The sequence below is a fragment of the Cebus imitator genome, unplaced genomic scaffold (genome assembly GCF_001604975.1).
Source record: "Cebus imitator isolate Cc_AM_T3 unplaced genomic scaffold, Cebus_imitator-1.0 Scaffold79, whole genome shotgun sequence".
NCBI lineage: Eukaryota > Metazoa > Chordata > Mammalia > Primates > Cebidae > Cebus > Cebus imitator.
Window position 1 is genome coordinate 6681011 of NW_016107394.1, and position 18109 is coordinate 6699119.

An 18109-nucleotide genomic window follows, 5' to 3' on the forward strand; every position below is an offset into this window, starting at 1 on the left:
AGAATCTCCCTCTGTTGCCCAGACTGGAGTGCTGTGGGTGTAATCTCAACTCACTGAAACCTCTGCCTCCCAGGTTAAGCAATTCTCCTGCCTCAGCCTCCTGAGTAGCTGTGATTACAGGCACCTGTCACTACGCCCAGCTACTTTTCGTATTTTTAGTACAGACGAGGTTTCACCATGTTGGCCAGGCTGGTCTCAAACTCCTGATCTCAAGTGATACGACCGCCTCAGCCTCCCAAAGTGCTGGGATTACAGGCGTGGACCACTGTGCCCAGCCACAAAGTTGCATAAGGTTTCAATAAGCAGAGAGATAGGTTGGGGACAAGTGGGATTGAACAATGGAAAGAATAAGCATTCCAGGCAGAAGAGACAGAGTGAGCACAAGATGAGCAAAGGCAAAGCAGACTAGAGTTAATGGTGTGAGATCAGAGACCAAAGGCAGTCAGCTGTGACTGAACTACAAGCTGCAGTGGAAGAAATCAGCGAAGCCCAATTATGAAGCTCCATGTATGCCTTACAAGGAGTTTATTCATTATTTAAACTAGCAGTTACAAGTAGGATGCACACACTACAGGGAGAGAGAAAAATATGTTGGGATGCAGGAAGAAAACTCCTTAACTTCTATTTGTGGCTGGCTGCGGTGACTTATGCCTGTAATCCCAGTACTTTGGGAGGCTGAGGTGGGTGGATCACCTGATGTCAGGAGTTTGAGACCGGACTTGCCAACATGGCAAAACCCTGTCTCTACTAAAAATACAAAAATTATCCAGGTGTGGTGGTGGGTGCTTGTAATCCCAACTACTCGGGAGCCTGAGACAGGAGAATTGCTTGAACCCGGGAGGCGGAGGTTGCAGTGAGCCAAGATTGTGCCATTGTGCTCCAGTCTGGGCAACAGAGTGGGACTCTGTTTCAAAAAACAAAACAAGACAAAAAACTTCTATTTTTATATAGTTACTTCTTTACCTCTTTTTTTTTTTTTTTTTTCTTTTTTTTAGATGGAGTCTTGCTCGTTGCCCAGACTGGAGTGCAATAGCAGCATCTTGGCTCACTGTACCCTCTGCCTCCTGGGTTCAAGTGATTCTCCTGCCTCAGCCTCCCAAGTAGCTGGAATTAGAGGCATGTGCCACCACGCTCAGCTGATTTTTGTATTTTTAGTAAAGAAAGAGTTTCGCCATGTTAGCTAGGCTGATCTCGAACTCCTAATCTCAGTGATCTGCCTACCTTGGCCTCCCAAAGTGCTGGGATTACAGGTGTGAGCCACCACGCCAGGCCTTATTTACCTCATTTTTGAAAAATATATTTTATGTGTTTTAAAGTGTGGATAGTATCTTAGCACCACACTCTGTATACACAGAATGTGTATACAGTTTAAAACAGTTTACAAATAAATATACATATTGGGGTTCCTTTAAAATATTTTTGCTATCAAAATTGGAAAACTAGTCTTTAGACATTTTCTTGCCTTGTAGCCAGAGTGGTATTTTTTAAATGCAAAACTTATTATATTAGTTCCTATGTGTATGTGTAGTTTTTTTTTTTTTTTTCTTTTTTTGAGATTGGAGTCTCGCTCCATTGCCCAGGCTGGAATGCAGTGGTGCGATCTTGGCTCGCCACAACCTCCACTTCCCAGTTTCAAGTGATTCTCCTGCCTCAGCCTCCCTAGTAGCTGGGACTACAGGTGCCCACCAACCATGCCTGGCTAATTTTTTTGTATTTTTAGTAGAGACGGGGTTTCACCATGTTAGCAAGGATGTCTTGATTTCCTGACCTCGTGATCCGCCCACCTTGGCCTCCAAAAGTGCTGGGATTACATGCATGAACCACTACACCCAGCGTGTATGTGTAGTTTTTTAACAACTGTTCTTTCTCCTCAGGATAAATTCCAAATCTGAATCAGATTTTAACATGGCTTTAAAAGTTCTTCTTAATCTAGTTTCTATAAATCATGTCTGCCAGTTTCATCATTGGATCCCTACACCAAGTTGTTCATGGTTTAAGCTAAGCTCTTTTAGTTCTTCAAATGCACTTTGTTTTATTCTAGATGACTCCTCTACATAGAACTATCCTTTTTTTNAGGAGTCTTGCTCTGCTGCCCAGGCTGGAGTGCAGTGGTGCCATCTCGGCTCACTGCAACCCTCTGTCTCTTAGGTTAAAGCAATTCTCCAGCCTCAGCCTCCGAGTAGCTGGGACTACAGGCGTGCACTGTGACACCTGGCTAATTTTTGGATTTTTGGTAGAGATGGGTTCTCACTGTGTTGGCCAGGCTGGTTTTGAACTCCTGACCTCAGGTAATCCACCCACCTTGACCTCCCAAAGTGCTAGGATTACCGGTGTGAGCCACCGCACCTGGCCTCATTTAAAAAAGAAAAATTATTTCATCTGGTTAATTTTAATTTATTATTCAGATTTTAGCCTAAGTGTTACTTCCCCAAACAGCCCTCTGTTGACCCCCTAGACAAGGTAATAACATTACTCTTTGCATAGATTCTCATAGCTCTATAACTTTCCTTTTTGGTGGTTTTTTGTTGTTTTCTTTGGGTTTTTTTGTTTTTGTTTTTGTTTTTGGTTTTTTTGTTTTGACAAGATCTCACTCTGTCACCCAGGCTGGAGTGCAGTGGCACAGTCATGGCTAACTGCAGCCTCGACCTTCCAGGCTCAAGTGATTCTCCGACCTCAGCCTCCCAAGTAGCTATGACTACAGGACTATGCCAGCATGCCCAATTAACCTTCTGTATGTTTTGTAGAGACAAAGTTTCTCCATGTTGCCCAGGCTGGTTTCGAACTCCTGAGCTCATGGGATCTGCCCACCTTGGCCTCCCAAAGTCCTGGGATTACAGGTGTGAACCACCATACCTGGCCCCTTTTTGCATTTTTAATGGTTTGAAGTTCTGAGACAGGAACCATATTTCTCTTGTACACTCACTTATCCCAGTGGAAATGCTTTGCTTATCCCAGTGGAAATGCTTGGAGCATTAAGTGCACAGTAGATGTTTGTTAAAAACAAATGGGGTCCTCATTAAGGAAATACCGATCCAAATCATAATGAAATACCATTTCAAATCCACTAGGATGGCTGTAATCACAAAGACAGCCAGTGATAAATATTGGCAAGAGATGGAGAAATTAGTATATTGCTGATAGGAATATAAGATGGTACCGATACTCTGAAGAACACTTCCTCAAAATACTAAACCATGTGACCCAGAAATTTCACTCTGAAGTATATATGAATGAATGAAATAAAAACATATGTCCACATAAAAACTTGAATATGAGTCTTCACAGCACCACTATTCATAATAGCCAAAATGTAGAAACAAAACTTGGGTCTTTCTTTTTTTTTTCTTCCTTTTTTGTGACAGAGTCTTGCTCTGTCGCCAGGCTGGAGTGCAGCGGCGTGATCTCAGCTCACTGCAACCTCTGCCTCCCAGGTTCAAGCGATTCTCCTGCCTCAGCCTCCTGAGTAGCTGGGACTACAGGTGCATGCCACCATGCCTGGCTAATTTTTGTATTTTTAGCAGAGACAGGGTTTCACCATGTTGGCCAGGGTGGTCTCGATCTCTTGACCTCATGATCCACCCACCTTGGCCTCCCGAAGTGCTGGGATTACAGCCGTGAGGCACCATGCCTAGCTCTAAATGTCTTTCTTAGCTTGGGCTGCCATAACAAAATATCATAGACTGGGTGGCTTAAGCAACAGACATTTATTTCTCACAACTCTGGAGGCTGGGAAGTCCAAGAACAAGGTGGAATTTAATTTGGTTCCTGGTGAGGAACCAAAACCAAAAAACGTCTCCTTCCTGCCTTGTAGATGGTCACTTTCTTACTGTGTCTCACATGGCCTTCCCTCTGTTTGTGCTGTGGAAAGAGAAGCAAGCTTCAGTCTCTTCCTCTTGTAAGGGCACTAATCCCATCCTGGGGACGCCACTCCCACATGACCTCATCACCTCCAAAGGTCTCACCTCCAGATATCATCACATTAGGGGTAAGAGCTTCAACATATGAATTGGGGAGTTGGGGAGACAGGCATACAAACATTCAGTTACATAGAAATGTCTACCTGATGAATGGATACGTAAAATATGATATGTTCATATAATGGAATATTATTATGCATCCATAAAAAGGATGAATCACTGATGCATGTTATGACATAAATGAACCTTGAAAATATTATGCTTAAGGGAAAGAAGCTAGACATAAGACTGTATGATGTATGATTCCATGTATATGAAATATCCCCAACAGGCAAATCTGTAGAGACAAAGTAGATTAATGATTGCCCAGGACTGGAGGGGTTGAGAGAAAATGGAAAGTGGCTGTTAATGGGTATAGGCTTTCTTTTGGGGGCGATGAAAATGTTCTAAAATTGGGTTGAGGTGATGATGTCTGCACAACTCTGAATATACCGAAAACAGTTGAATTGTATACTTCAAATGAATTTTATGTAAATTATATCTCAATAAACCTTATAAACTTCAGCAAAACTTGGTGGTTTGCTTTAAAGGGGCAAGATATAAAATATTGCATAGAGACTGCTGTTCTTTACATGTTTTCGGACTCTAAATGTCTAGAAATGTCAGTTGTGGGAGAGTACTTTTTAAAAGAAAGGAAAATAGCAAAGAAAAGGGAAGAGTAAACCTAGTAGCCACCAGAATAGATTTTCCATCAGAATACTCTTTTATGTGTTACCCACATTGTTGAAAGGAAATAAATTGTAGAGATGTCTAAAAAGTACATTTAATGGTTCTGTGAGCAAAAGCAGGGAAAATAATCAGACTTTTCATGCTATATAATTTAACAGTAGCAAGAGAATATTTTGAAAAGATTTTGATGAAAACAGTCCTTGAATAAGGCCATTCTACCTTTCAAGATGAATAATCATCCCATTTCACTTTTTTTTACTTTATAGTGTGTTGTTACGGTGTGACTTTAAATAACTTAAGCTGTTTTTTTTTTCCTTTACATTGAATAATGTATTTACCTTTGTTCTTTCTAATTACTTTTTTTGGGAAAAAAGACACGAACCACCCCACTTCCTTATTTCTCTAATGAGATAAGTGCAATAACCATCTTATTTCTCTCTTTTCATTTTGAGTAGTAAAAATTATGTAATAACAATTTATATAGTGATTTTTTTTAAAGGCAAGAATAACATATAGTTTGAAATTTTTCTCAGGTGGCTTCATGCAAATTATTTAATGACACCCCTACTTACCATGTTTGTTGGGCTAAATCCGATGTATCCTTAAGTTTAATCTATACCATCATGCTTGCCTTCTTGGATTTCCTTCACAAGCTTTCCTCTTCTGTGCTTCCATGGTACTGAACACATATCTCCATGTACTGGTACCGTCTGTTTATCTGCCTGTCTCTTTTATTAGACTGTATGTTCATTAAGGCCAATGACTGGATCTTATCTTTGTACCTCAGCATCTATAATTGAATTTGGCAAATAGGATATGCTCAGTAAATTCTGAACTAAATGGAATCAGAAAAAAAAGCTTTATTAGATGTTATACGGACTGATACTTGGTCAGTTAATTTTTTTAAGCTGAAGCATAGAATTTTTTTAAATTTCGGATATTAAACCTTTGATATATTGAAGCATAGAATTGTTGAATACATATATACATGAAGTTTCGTTTTTAATTTTTATTGTTTTGTTTTTGAGACAGAGTTTCACTCTGTCACCCAGGCAGGAGTGCAGTGGCACAATCTCCGCTCACTGCAACCTCCATCTCCCAGGTTCAAGTGATCCTTTGGCCTCAGCCTCCTGAATATCTGGGACTACAGTTGTTTACCACCATGCTTGGCTAATTTTTGTATTTTTAGCAGAGATGGGGTTTCACCATGTTGACTAGGCTGATCTCAAACTCCTGACCTCAAGTGATCTGCCTGCCTCAGCCTCCAAAGTGCTGGGATTACAAGTGTGAGCAACTGCATATGGCCTGAAGTTTTATTTTTGTTAAAACATATTATTGTATATAATCTTTGACAATTATTTAACATAGGGCATGACCTTTGAATGAGAGACCCTAATTTTAGTTCTACTTACTCTTTTTTGCCTTAAAAACAAACATAAAGCCCTAAAATGAAAATAGTTTATATAAAATGGAGGCACTTGGGAAGAACTTAGGACATGAACACCGAATCTTTTTATTTTTTTGATTTATTATTTTTTTTTTATGTATTAACAGAGATAAGGTCTTGCTCTGTTGCCTAGGCTGGTCATGAATTCCCGCATTCAAGCAATCCTTCAGCCTTAGCCTCCCAAAGTGCTGGATTACAGGCCTGAGCCAATGTGCCCTGCCTACAGAATCTTTTTAGATTTTTACTATTTTTCCCAGTCTGTAATAGATATCCAGTCACACCTAATTCAACAATATATATATATATATATATTTTTTTTGAGACAGAGTTTTGCTCTTGTCACCCAGACTGGAGTGCAATGGTACAGTCTCAGCTCACTGCAACCTCCTTCTTCTGGGTTCAAATGATTCTCCTGCCTCAGCCTCCTGAGTAGCTGGGATTACAAGGCACCTGCCACCACGCCTGGCTAATTTTTGTATTTTTAGGAGAGGCAGGTTTTCACGATGTTGGCCAGGCTGGTCTTGAACTCCTGATCTCAGGTGATCTGCCTCAGCCTCCCAAAGTGCTGGGATTACAAGCATGAGCCACCACACCCAGCCAGCAACTCATTTTTATTGAGTCTATTTTAAGCATTTTAAATAGTTCTTGGAGAAACAACTCTTCCTGCAGTCATAGTTCTGATAAGCAAATACAGTGGTATCAACAGGTTCAGGAACAAACTGACCAGCTCTTAGTAAGCATACACCTTAGCCATTTGGATCGGAAGTGCAAAGGAGTAGCTAACCAGCTATGAGCATTAAATTTTATTCTGAGAAGGTTGGGCATGGTGGCTCACACTTGTAATCCCAGCACTTTGGGAAGCCAAGGCGGGTGAATCACCTGAGGTCAGGAGTTCGAGACCAGCCTGATCAACATTGAGAAACCCTGTCTCTACTAAAAATACAAAGTTAGCTAGGTGTGGTGGCACATGCCTGTAATCCCAGCTACTCAGGAGGCTGAGGCAGGAGAATCGCTTGAACCCAGGAGGCAGAGGTTGTGGTGAGCTAAGATTGTGCCATTGTACTCCAGACTGGGCAACAAGAGCAAACTCCGTCTTAAAAAAAGAAAAAAAAAACAAACTTATTCTGAGCATCATATAATATATTTTACAGAAATAATGGAATATTTTTAGTCTAGTAAGTCACTTAGTAGAGGGAATTTAAGAGAACGTATATTGTACTTCTTTTCTACACCCAAATTTCATCAATTACAGCAGTTACTCAGGAGTCAGCTATATCTTGCCACTAGACTTTATAACATTCGTTATCCTTAACTCAGTGCTGTAATGTCTTATTATCTTCTCAAGTCGCTTTGGCCACCCACAAAGAATTTCATGCTAATTGTTTTTTTATTTGTTTGTTTTAATTTCAGTGGTAGGAATGGGATCCTGGTGCTTCCACATGACTCTGAAATATGAAATGCAGGTTAGTAATGACAAAATTGACAAATACTTATTTCTTTTAATTCAGAGGTAATTCAGATTTGAGAAAAGCACATAACTATGGCTAAAAGATGGGATTTATCATCTCTGGAGTTTTTTACTTCAAGTCTGAGGATCCAAATTGACTAAGTGAAGTAGAGAAATAAGCAGGTGAGTCCATAAAGAAAACAAGTACAAATAGTATAGGGCTTTCTGACCATCTCTGTGCAGGCATATACAATTGAGAGCAGGATTAGAGAGTAGAGTCATGTGGAGACATCTTAAACAGACATAATCAATTCACCAGAACAATATATTCTTTTTTTTTTTTTTTTTTTTTTTTGAGACAGAGTTTCGCTCTTGTTACCCAGGCTGGAGTGCAATGGCGCGATCTCGGCTCACCGCAACCTCCGCCTCCTGGGTTCAGGCAATTCTCCTGCCTCAGTCTCCTGAGTAGCTGGGATTACAGGCACGCGCCACCATGCCCAGCTGATTTTTTGTATTTTTAGTAGAGACGGGGTTTCACCATGTTGACCAGGATGGTCTCGATCTCTTGACCTCGTGATCCACCCGCCTCGGCCTCCCAAAGTGCTGGGATTACAGGCGTGAGCCACCGCGCCTGGCCCAGAACAATATATTCTTATTCCGAGACACCTGCATTCTTTCATGTCTCTATGGCATTCGTTTGAATGGTCTGGGTCCCTCTAGGCAGCAAGACTTTAGAGCAAGCTTGTTTAACCTTTGGGCTGCATGTGACCCAGGATGGCTTTGAATGTGGCCCAATACAAATTCGTAAACTTTCTTAAAACATTATGAGGGTTGTTTTTTTTTTTAAGCTCATCAGCTATCGTTAGTGTTCATTTTATGTGTGGCTCAGGGAAGCCAAAAGATTGGACTCCCCTGTAGAGCTAGCCAAAGATTTTTAGTTTCCATCCTTATTCTGTGGAGGGCATGTATGTCAAGTCCTCAATCTTTTGATCTCTTGATTCCTCATCACTAATCCAGAAACTTCTAAAACAGTAATAGAAATAAAATGTGAGCTATATTGTAATTTAAATTTTTCTAGTAGCTACACTGAAAAGAGCACACAGAAATTGGTGAAATTAATTTAATAATATATTTTATTTAATCCAGTATATCTAAAATATTACTTCAGTATATATCATCAATATAAAAATTTATGAATAAAGTATTTCATATTCTTACATCTGGTTATATTTTATACCTGCAATATATTTTAGTTCAATTAGGCTTATTTCAAGTGCTCAGTAGCCACATTGGAGTGTCAAAACCTGCGTGTGGCTTATAGATAGACACATGAGGTGGGGACCATCCATCCCAGAACACTGGCACTTGAGCCAGGTAAAGAGAGTGTCAACATAGGGATATAGTCCAGTGTAGGATGTCAGAGCCTAATTAGGAGTGAGGAGGGTACTTGCACATCAAGGTAGCCCAGGACAGTGTATTAGAGATCAGGGTCGAAAGGTATTCATGCAAAGGGGACAGCTCAATGAGGAATAAGGAGGGTGTCCTCATAAGTGGAGGAGGTCATTTGACATGTGGTTGGAATCTGAGTGGGATAGGGAGAGTGTCACATAATGAGGACAGCTTTGTGCCATGTTTTGGTACCTTGGGAAGGTGAGGGTGACTTCTCCATGGCAGAGTGGCCCAGTGCAGGATCTGAGAGCATAAGCAGAGTCAACAGGCCATCTAAGCGGAGGTGCAGCAGCCCAGTACCAAGTGTTGGAGCCTTAACTGAGTGAGAAGGGCATTGCTTAGGAGAAGGAGAGGTAGCAATGGAATCCTTGTTACACACAGGGTAATTAATCAAATAAATAAATATATTAAGGAGAGTGGGAGCCAGTTTTCTTACTGTTAGAGAACAGAGTCGCAAATACGGAAAAGATGAAAAGTAGAATGAACTCTGTGGTAACAAATTGAAATTCGACTTAACAGGGCAAACTCATATGTTCAATACATACATATATAATAGACATAAATATAGATGTGAAAATATATGTGATATGCCTATGTATATATTATATATATGTGTATACATACTTAAATATTTTAATACACATGTATGTATATATATTCTTAAGCTCTCTCCATGAGAGGATCTGGGAACAGGGAACTCCAAAGCCAAAGAACCTAACATTCGGATCTTGTTTTCTAAAAATGATTCTTCTTTAAAAGAAACCAGGGCTGATTCCAAGGGCTGGGGCAGAAAAAAAAGGACAATATCAGCCTAGGTCATCTTTTTATGACAGAAAAACATGGAATGGCTCAAAAAATTATGGGACTACGTCAAAAGGACACTGAAACCAACTTGAAGGGGCTCCTGCTGGCCAAATTGGAGACAATTTGAGCATCAAAATAAATGGTAATGGGTTATAATAGTTATAATATAACCCAATGAGTAATATGGGAAATCTGAGTCCATACTAAGATAATAAACGATGTATTATTATCCAACACGGTGGTTTTAAATAAATAAATAAATAAATAATGTATAATTGAAATAATACATGAGTATGAATAAATGAATAAAGAAAAAGTTTGATGTTGAACAGTATATTTACATAGTTTCAAAGTACCTCTCCACAAAATACTTAAAAAGGGGAGAAAGAATACCTTTACAGTGTTGAAGCCTAGTGGAAAACATCTTAAGCAAGCTAATCATCACTAACGGGACAAATCAAAATTATATGTGGTAATGGAAAAACCAAACCCTGTCAAATATTTTTATTTTATTATTTATTTTTTTTTGAGATGGAGTTTTGCTCTTGTCACTTAGGCTGGCATGCACTGGTACAATCTCAGCTTACTGCAACCTTTGCCTCCTGGGTACACACTCAAGAAAAAGAAGTGCAAGTGTACTTGAGAGAACGTCATGCAGTGGGGTTTGGGGCTGCTACCTTTATGGGTTTCTCTAACCAAGGAATGGAATATTCATGAAAATTCCTGGAAAAAGGTAGAGATTTATCAGAACTGTGGTGCCACCCATTTTTACATCAAATAAGGTGTTCCTGGAACTATCATGGTGACACCAGTTTCTGCCAGTGCTCTCCAGTGGAGAGCCCCCAATTGGGCATCCTGAGGGTGCATGTGTCTCCCTTGAGGCTTCCCGAGGCAGGGGCATGGTACCTCCTCCATGTGCCAGGGGGTGAGGGGCTGAACAGGGTAGGGGGTTGGGGGAACCCGTGTCGTTGCTGCTCCTTGTGGCCATCCAGAGTCCTCTGCTAACTGCTGATCCCCTTCCCAAGATGGTGACGATCTGAGGGTCTGACCCCTGTAGAGGTGTGTGTGGGACCCCCAAGGTTCCCTGCAGTGACTGATGGTTCCTATCTCCATCTCTGGGCTTCTGGGTTTATGGTGCATCCCAAATCTTCGTTTGTTGTGATGGTGACACCACAGGGGGCTCTCAGGATGATTTAGGCACTGTTCTTGGAGTCCTGTAAGTAAGGCCGGGCCCATGGAGCAGAGTATCTGCCCAGTTGACAGCCATGAGTGGGGCCTTTCAAGCTGGAAAAGGCAAGAAACGGATTCCTCTGAAGTCAGCCCCTTGATTTCAGCCTAGTGAGACCCATTCTGGACATATGACCTCCACAGTTGTCATCAGTTTGTGCCATTTTGAGTCACTGCATGACTTGTTACAGCAGCTGTGGGACATTAAGACACCCCCTTGAGCCCCAAGTCTGTGGTGTCACTGCTTCAGTCTGGCCCTGCTTCTGCTGGAACTGATGCAGTAGCCTGTTGAGCCTGACTGGATCCTTGGTGGCTGTTGGACCTTTTATCTGAGAACCCCAGGGATGCTTGCTCTGTGGTGGTCATGATCTTGGTCCTCAAAGGGGCAGACATGCCCATACCTCATGCCCGTCCACACCCTCTGCTCCTCCATCCAGCTCCAGTGAAGCATGAGCACCCAGCTCAGGGTCAGGTGCCAGTTCCTTCCTGCCCTTGGCAGGCCCCTTATACATGCCAAATTCTACCACATGGGACACAAGCAAGCAGGGCCCTGCAGCCTGCCAGGCTTACAGCATGGATGTCCTGTCTTTTCACTTTCTTAGTAGTGTCCTTTGATGCAAAAAATAGTTTTCAGTTCTGCCGAAGTACATTTTATCTGTTTTTTTTCTTTGGTTGCTTATATTTTTGGTATATCATAGCTAAAAAAACTATTGCCTAACCCAAGGTCATAAAGATTTATATCTGTGTTTTTGTCTAAGAGTATAGCTCTTACATTTAGGTATTGGTCCATTTTGTGTTAATTATTTATGGTGGTGTGAGGTAGGGGTCTAGCTTCATTCTGTAGCACTTGGATATCTAATTGTCCCAAAACCATTTGTTGAAAAGACTGTTATTTCCTTATTGAGTTGTCTTAGCACTGTTACTGAAAATCAACTGATCATGAATGTGTGAGTTTATCAGCTCTCAATTATATTCCATTGACTTATGTATCTATTCTTAAGCTATTACCACATAGCCTTGATTACTGTAGATTTGTATTAAGTTTTGAAATTGGACAGTATGAATATTCCAAGTTTGTTGTTCTTTATTGAGATTGTTTTAGCTACTCTGGATCCCTTGCATTTTCATGTAAATTTTAGGATCAGCTTGTCAATTTTTACAAAAAGGTAGCTGGAACTCTGAAGGAATTGTGTTGAATCATCCATAGATTACTTTGGGGAGTATTGACATCTTAATATTATGTCTTCCAGTCCATGAATACAGGATGTCTTCTCATTAAGTCTTTAATTTGTTAAGTAATGTTTTATCATCTTAGTGTGCAAGTCTTGACTTATTTTGTTAAATTTATTCATAAGGATTTTATTCTTTTTGATGCTATAGTCAAGGGAATTGTTTTCTTAATTTCATTTTCAGATTTCTCCTGTCTAATGTATAGAAATAGCAATGATTTTTTGCATCTTGATCTTTTATTTTTTATATTCAATCCTGCTGAACTGGCTTTTTGTTTTTAACCTCTAATAGGTTTGTGTGTCCATTCCTTAGGGTTTTCTGTGTAACAGACCATACCATCTGCAAATAGAGATAGTTTGACTTTTTCCTTAATAATCGGATGCCTTTTATTTCTTTTTCTTGCCTGATTGCACTGGCTAGACCCTCCAGTAACTGTTGAACAGAATTGGAAAGAGCAGATATCCTTCTCTTGTTCCTTTAGGGGGAAAGCTTTTCAATCTTTCACCATTAATTACAAGGTTGGTTGTGAAGATTATTGTAGATGCTCTTGATTAGGTTGAAGAAGTTCCTTTATATTCCTAGTATTTGAGTATTTTAATTATTAAAAGGTGTTAGAATTTTCAAAAGTTTCTTTCTGCATCTCTTGAAATGGTCATTTTTTTTTCATTTATTCTATTAATATGGTTAATTGTGTTGATTGACTAGCATGTTGAATCAGCCTTGCATTCCTGAGATAAATCCCATTTGGTCAAGGCGTATAATACAAGTGAATATCTCTGGTTGAAGGAAACATGCACTAAAGTACTTGAGATTAGTGGGACCACTTGTCAGCAACTTGCTCAAGTGGTTCAGGGGGAAAAAGTTCTTTGTACTATACTTTAAGTTTTTCTGTAAGTTGAAATTATTTCAATATTTTTAAAATAGAAAAAGTATATATATTCTTTTACCCAGTACTTATACTCCTAAGACTGCATCCTAAGGAAGTAATAAGAGACAGAAAAAGATGTTTTACAAAGGTATTTATCACAGTATTTCACATGATAAAGATTTTTAAACTATCTAAATATTTAACAATTGGGAGATTATTAAATATACTATGATATATCTTTGAGTTGTAATACACTGTAGTCATTTAAAAATAATATTTTGAAGATTGCTGACATAGAAAAATGTTATGACATAAAAGCATTATGTAATATGATCCCAATTTCATAAATAGAAAAACTACTGAAAGGAAGTACATTTTGCCTCACATCTTCTCTTCCTGTCTTGCATAGTTTGAAATCTATGGCCCAACATTATAACATCTCCCACCCACACAGATATTTTAAAGCCCTTGCCCCTTACTTTCTGAGAAATTTCATTCCAGATGAAACTTAGTTATCTGCCTATCTTGTGCCAGAACTGGCTAATATTGCTCATAGCAATGAATATCTCAAATATTCACTCAATGCTACAAGAGATTATTATTACATTTCCCTAACAATTTCATTTTCCATTCAAAGAACAATTTAGAATCATAGAATTTTAATAGTAGAAAAGATTTTTGAAATTGATTCCAATCCACAGATTTTATAAATGGAAAAACAGGCATAGAGAGTGGAAGTGACTTGACTAGAAGTTACATAGAAACTTAGGGACAAGATTAGGATCTGAATTTTTTGATATCATGTTTAGCATTCTTTTGTTTCCTTCACTCATCTTAGGGCTTTGTTTTGCATTGATGGTGTTAGGAATTTAAAAGGCTTGCGTTTTTGGTAGACCTCTCCTGGATTTCCTTTTCGTTTATTCAACTAATTCTTTTTTGCTTTCACTAACTGATATATATGGTTACTGGTAATCCCGGGGAAAGAGAAATTAAAACAATTCTTAATTTTTTCTCTTGGTGTTTTTCTACTTTTTCTAAACATATGATATATTTGATATTAGAAAAAATAATGCTAGTAAAAAAAGAATGTATTCATCTATTATTCATAAGTAAAAATAAATACTTTTGTCCTAGAAAATAAAACCAAAGACAAATGTTTGTTCACCTGTAACTTTGTTTATAATATGAAACACAAATAGCTTAAATGTTCGGTAGTAATATAAGCTAATTTGAACTTTATAATATAAATATTATATATACATATCATATAAATAATAAATGTTTTAGTTATAAATACTACCTTTGTTTCTCCTTTACTCCTTGTTCCAGTAAATGGAATCACCTTATACTCAAAGCCCAAAAACCTGGGACTCATCTTTAATTTTTCCTACTTTGTCACCTCTGCAACACTAAAACCTCTTGATTCAACTTTCATAATAACTCTTGAATCCATCAATCTCTACCTGTCTCCATGGTCACTACATTAATCCATCATCTCCACCATTGTCTCTAACTCAGATTCCTGTAACTGCTTTCTAATTGGTGTCCCTGCCTCCTGCATCCATTTGTCACACTGAAGCAGAACTACTTTTCCTACAAACAAAATTAATCATTTTCATTCTTTGAGCAACGTTGCTAGACCTTATACATGTGTTATGGATGAGCTGTGTAAAAGCTGTGTAAAACATAGTTCCCACTCTCCAGATGGCTTGTTACTTTTTAAACCATTTTAATATTTCCCATAGTTCAAGCTCATAAATTTGAACCACAACCTTTGTGATCTGGTATCTGCAACCTCTCCAGACTCATCTTCAGACACATACCCTATTTTCCCCTGAACTCTCCTCTTTTACCAGTCATAATTTTGTTGGTTATGCTTTTAAAATAAGACTTTCATATTTGGGCTGGGCATGGTTGCTCACACCTATAATCCCAGCATTTTGGGGAGGCCAAGGCAAGAGGATCATCTGAGCCCAGGAGTTTGAGACCAGCCTAGGCAACATGGTGAGACCCTGTCTCTCTATATAATTTAAAAAATAAAAAATTTAAACAGACCTTCATATTCATACTCAGATTTGAAAATCTCTCCCCTTTAAACATACATTCAATTCAATTTTGTCCCTTTAAACAAATAAACAGTCAGCCAACATCTAGAATCAAGACCTTTTTTCTGAGCTACAGATTTGTACTTTTAGTTGCCTGACTGGCATTTCCGCTTGGCTATATCACATGTCCCTCAGACTCAAAATGTTGAAAATTGTATTTTTTTTTTTTTTTTTTTTTTTTTTTTTTTTTTTTTTCTTTTTTTTTTTTTTTTTTTTTTTGAGACGGAGTCTCACCCTGTCACCCAGGCTGGAGTGCAGTAGCCCAATCTCGGCTCACTGCAACCTCTGCTCCCCCAGGTTCAAGCAGTTCTCCTGCCTCAGCCTCCCGAGTAGCTGTGATTACAGGCACCTGCCACTGTACCTGGCTAATTTTTGTATTTTTAGTAGAGACTGGGTCTCACCATGTTGGCCAGACTGGTCTTGAACTCCTGATCTCATGATCCACCCACTTGGACCTCCCAAAGTGCTGGGATTTGAGGTGTGAGCCACCATGCCTGGCCGGTGTTTTCATAATCTCTGTAAACAGTTACCATCCACTGAACTGTTCAGGCAAAAAACCTGGAGCCATCCTTTACAATTGTTTCTCCCTCACCTCTATATTAAATTGATCACAGGTACCAGACAACTAGAGATAGCGCCTATACTCTAGAGCCTGCTGAAATTATTCAAACTAGCCAATCCTAAACCTCTTTACCCTGCTTTGCCTTGCCTTTCCCATGGAAACCATAATAAAGGCTCTCACCCATGCTTTTCCCTTGTGTCTTCTGCCTCCTGACCTCCCCAGTCCTTCCCTGTGTGATTATGTGTGACATGGCCTGGTTTACCCCCTCATCTTGGGAAGTGTGAATAACAGACTCTCTTTTCAATGGCAATTGTCTCTTCATCTATTGGCCACACCATACCTGAATAATAATAAAACCTACATTTTAAAACACCATGACCAAGTTTAAACCTTTTCAATGGCTTACCATTGCTTTTCAGATGAAATTAGGAATTCCTTTCTATCTAAAATATTTTGCCTAATCTGTTTGCTCCTTATCTCTTCACTCTCATTTTATATGTCTTCTCCCCCTCACTAAGTAAGTTTCAACACTGTTGGGTTTTCTGTTCTTCACATTTTGTTCTTACCACAGGACCTTTGCATGTGCTGTTTCCTCTACTTTAGCTTCTCCTCTTCCCTCAGTCCTGCTTTATCTTAATCACTTCTGCACATTTTTCAGGTTTTATTTTATGTGACACTTCTTCAGTGAAGGTTTCCATGATTCCCTAAGTTAGGACGCCTATTTTATGATTGTGGTAGTCTGTGCTTATCCTTTATAGCACTTATAATTATAAGTAAATATTTATTTGTGCAATTAACTGCTTAATGTCTTTCTCTACTGCAAGATTATAAAGCAATATAAGGCTAAGGACCATTCTGTCTTCAGCATAGCATAATGCCAGATACCTAGTAAGTGCTTAATAAATATTTGTTGACTCTCTCAATAAAAGAATGATAACAACTGTTTCAGCTACCTTTCATAGGCTGTTTAGATAAGCCTATGAGATAATACAGAGAAAGTAGATCTTTTAATATCCTACCCTCTAAATATATAAATAGAAAGCCTGCAAAACCGGCCCTTTAGTTACCTCAGTAAATTCTGGAAATGTCAAATGGCTATAGTAATATTCTGCTAACACATGAAAACTGAAAAATAAGGAAGACAAAAGACTAATATTCTGCATATTATAAAATTTGTGGTAGATTTAGCTACAGTATACCATGATTCTCTGCCAGCTGTTTTGAATGTTTAAAAGTGATTCAAGGGAAAGGTTTTGGAGGCAACATAATAGAGGGGTATGCTTCGGAGTCCGCTGAAACTCTGGCTCTGCTACTAATTACCTCTGTGATCTTGGACAAGTTACTGAAACTATATCAACTTCGGTGTTCTCATCTTGAAATGGAGACAATAATAGCACCTACCTTAGAACTGTAAAAATTAAATGAGATAATGACTAAAAACAGTTAACTTTAAGACCTTGTATAAATGCTGTTATTTTCATTATTCTAATAATTTACCAGAATACATCATTCACTCTACATAAGGTCTCTTCCTACTTCCTAGAATGTCTTTCTCCACTACCCCATTTCATTTCATTCCTGTCATCACCTTCTCTGGCTTCTGTGTGCCCCTTTTGTTGGAGTCCTTACTCTATATTCAATCATGCTTTCATTCCTTAACCTCTAATTAGAATGTGAACTCCTTGAGGGCAGTGACTGTGTCTTATAATTGTATCCTCAGCTCTTAACACACTACATGGCATGTAGTGGATGTTCTATTAAAGAATTGATTAAATGTGTGTCTAGTGATGAATAGACTCTGTAAGATTGGTATCTACAATACCTAGCTTAGTGTCCAGCCTGCAGTTTAACGTATAAGGACTGTAATTATTATTACTATTATTATCATTGCTAATAATAATAAATGTTATATTTAAGAGGTATACTTTACTTGGATTAATAAAATTATTTCCCTGGCCATTAATATCTCTTTTTATGTATGTTAGTGGACACTTTTCCATTTAACATGATATAAGAAGGATGGAGATGCAAAAGAATATCGATAGGACCTACGGACCTGTAGATGATGGATATCATTTTTTTCTGGAGGTGCAGTATCATAGTTTATAATACCAGATGATACGAGCAGCACGATGACAAGTCTGCCCTTCAGGACTAGTGAGTCAGGCACGCTGCTTAGGTTAAGACACTCGGATGATAACCTTGTTTGTTCAAAAACAGTAAACTATATACACTCAGAGTAAATTTGATGATAAATATGTAAAAAGAATTAGTAAAAGAAATGAAATAAGAGCTGAAACCTTTTTTTTTTTTTTTTTTTTTTT

At 38.7% G+C, this 18109-nt stretch overlaps 1 protein-coding gene across 2 annotated transcripts in view; it reads left to right on the plus strand.

Moving 5' to 3' along the window:
- The window catches only part of ACER3 (alkaline ceramidase 3), a 165082-nt gene that overhangs the window by 96725 nt on the left and 50248 nt on the right, over nucleotides 1-18109 (plus strand). Inside the window, exons 3-4 of one of the 2 annotated variants that reach the window (XM_017533052.2) lie at nucleotides 3812-3985; nucleotides 7504-7556. In XM_017533052.2, coding sequence (XP_017388541.1) covers nucleotides 3812-3985; nucleotides 7504-7556 — 227 coding nt within the window. The remainder of the gene's footprint in view (nucleotides 1-3811; nucleotides 3986-7503; nucleotides 7557-18109) is intronic. The other variant, XM_017533053.2, reaches the window with a different exon arrangement.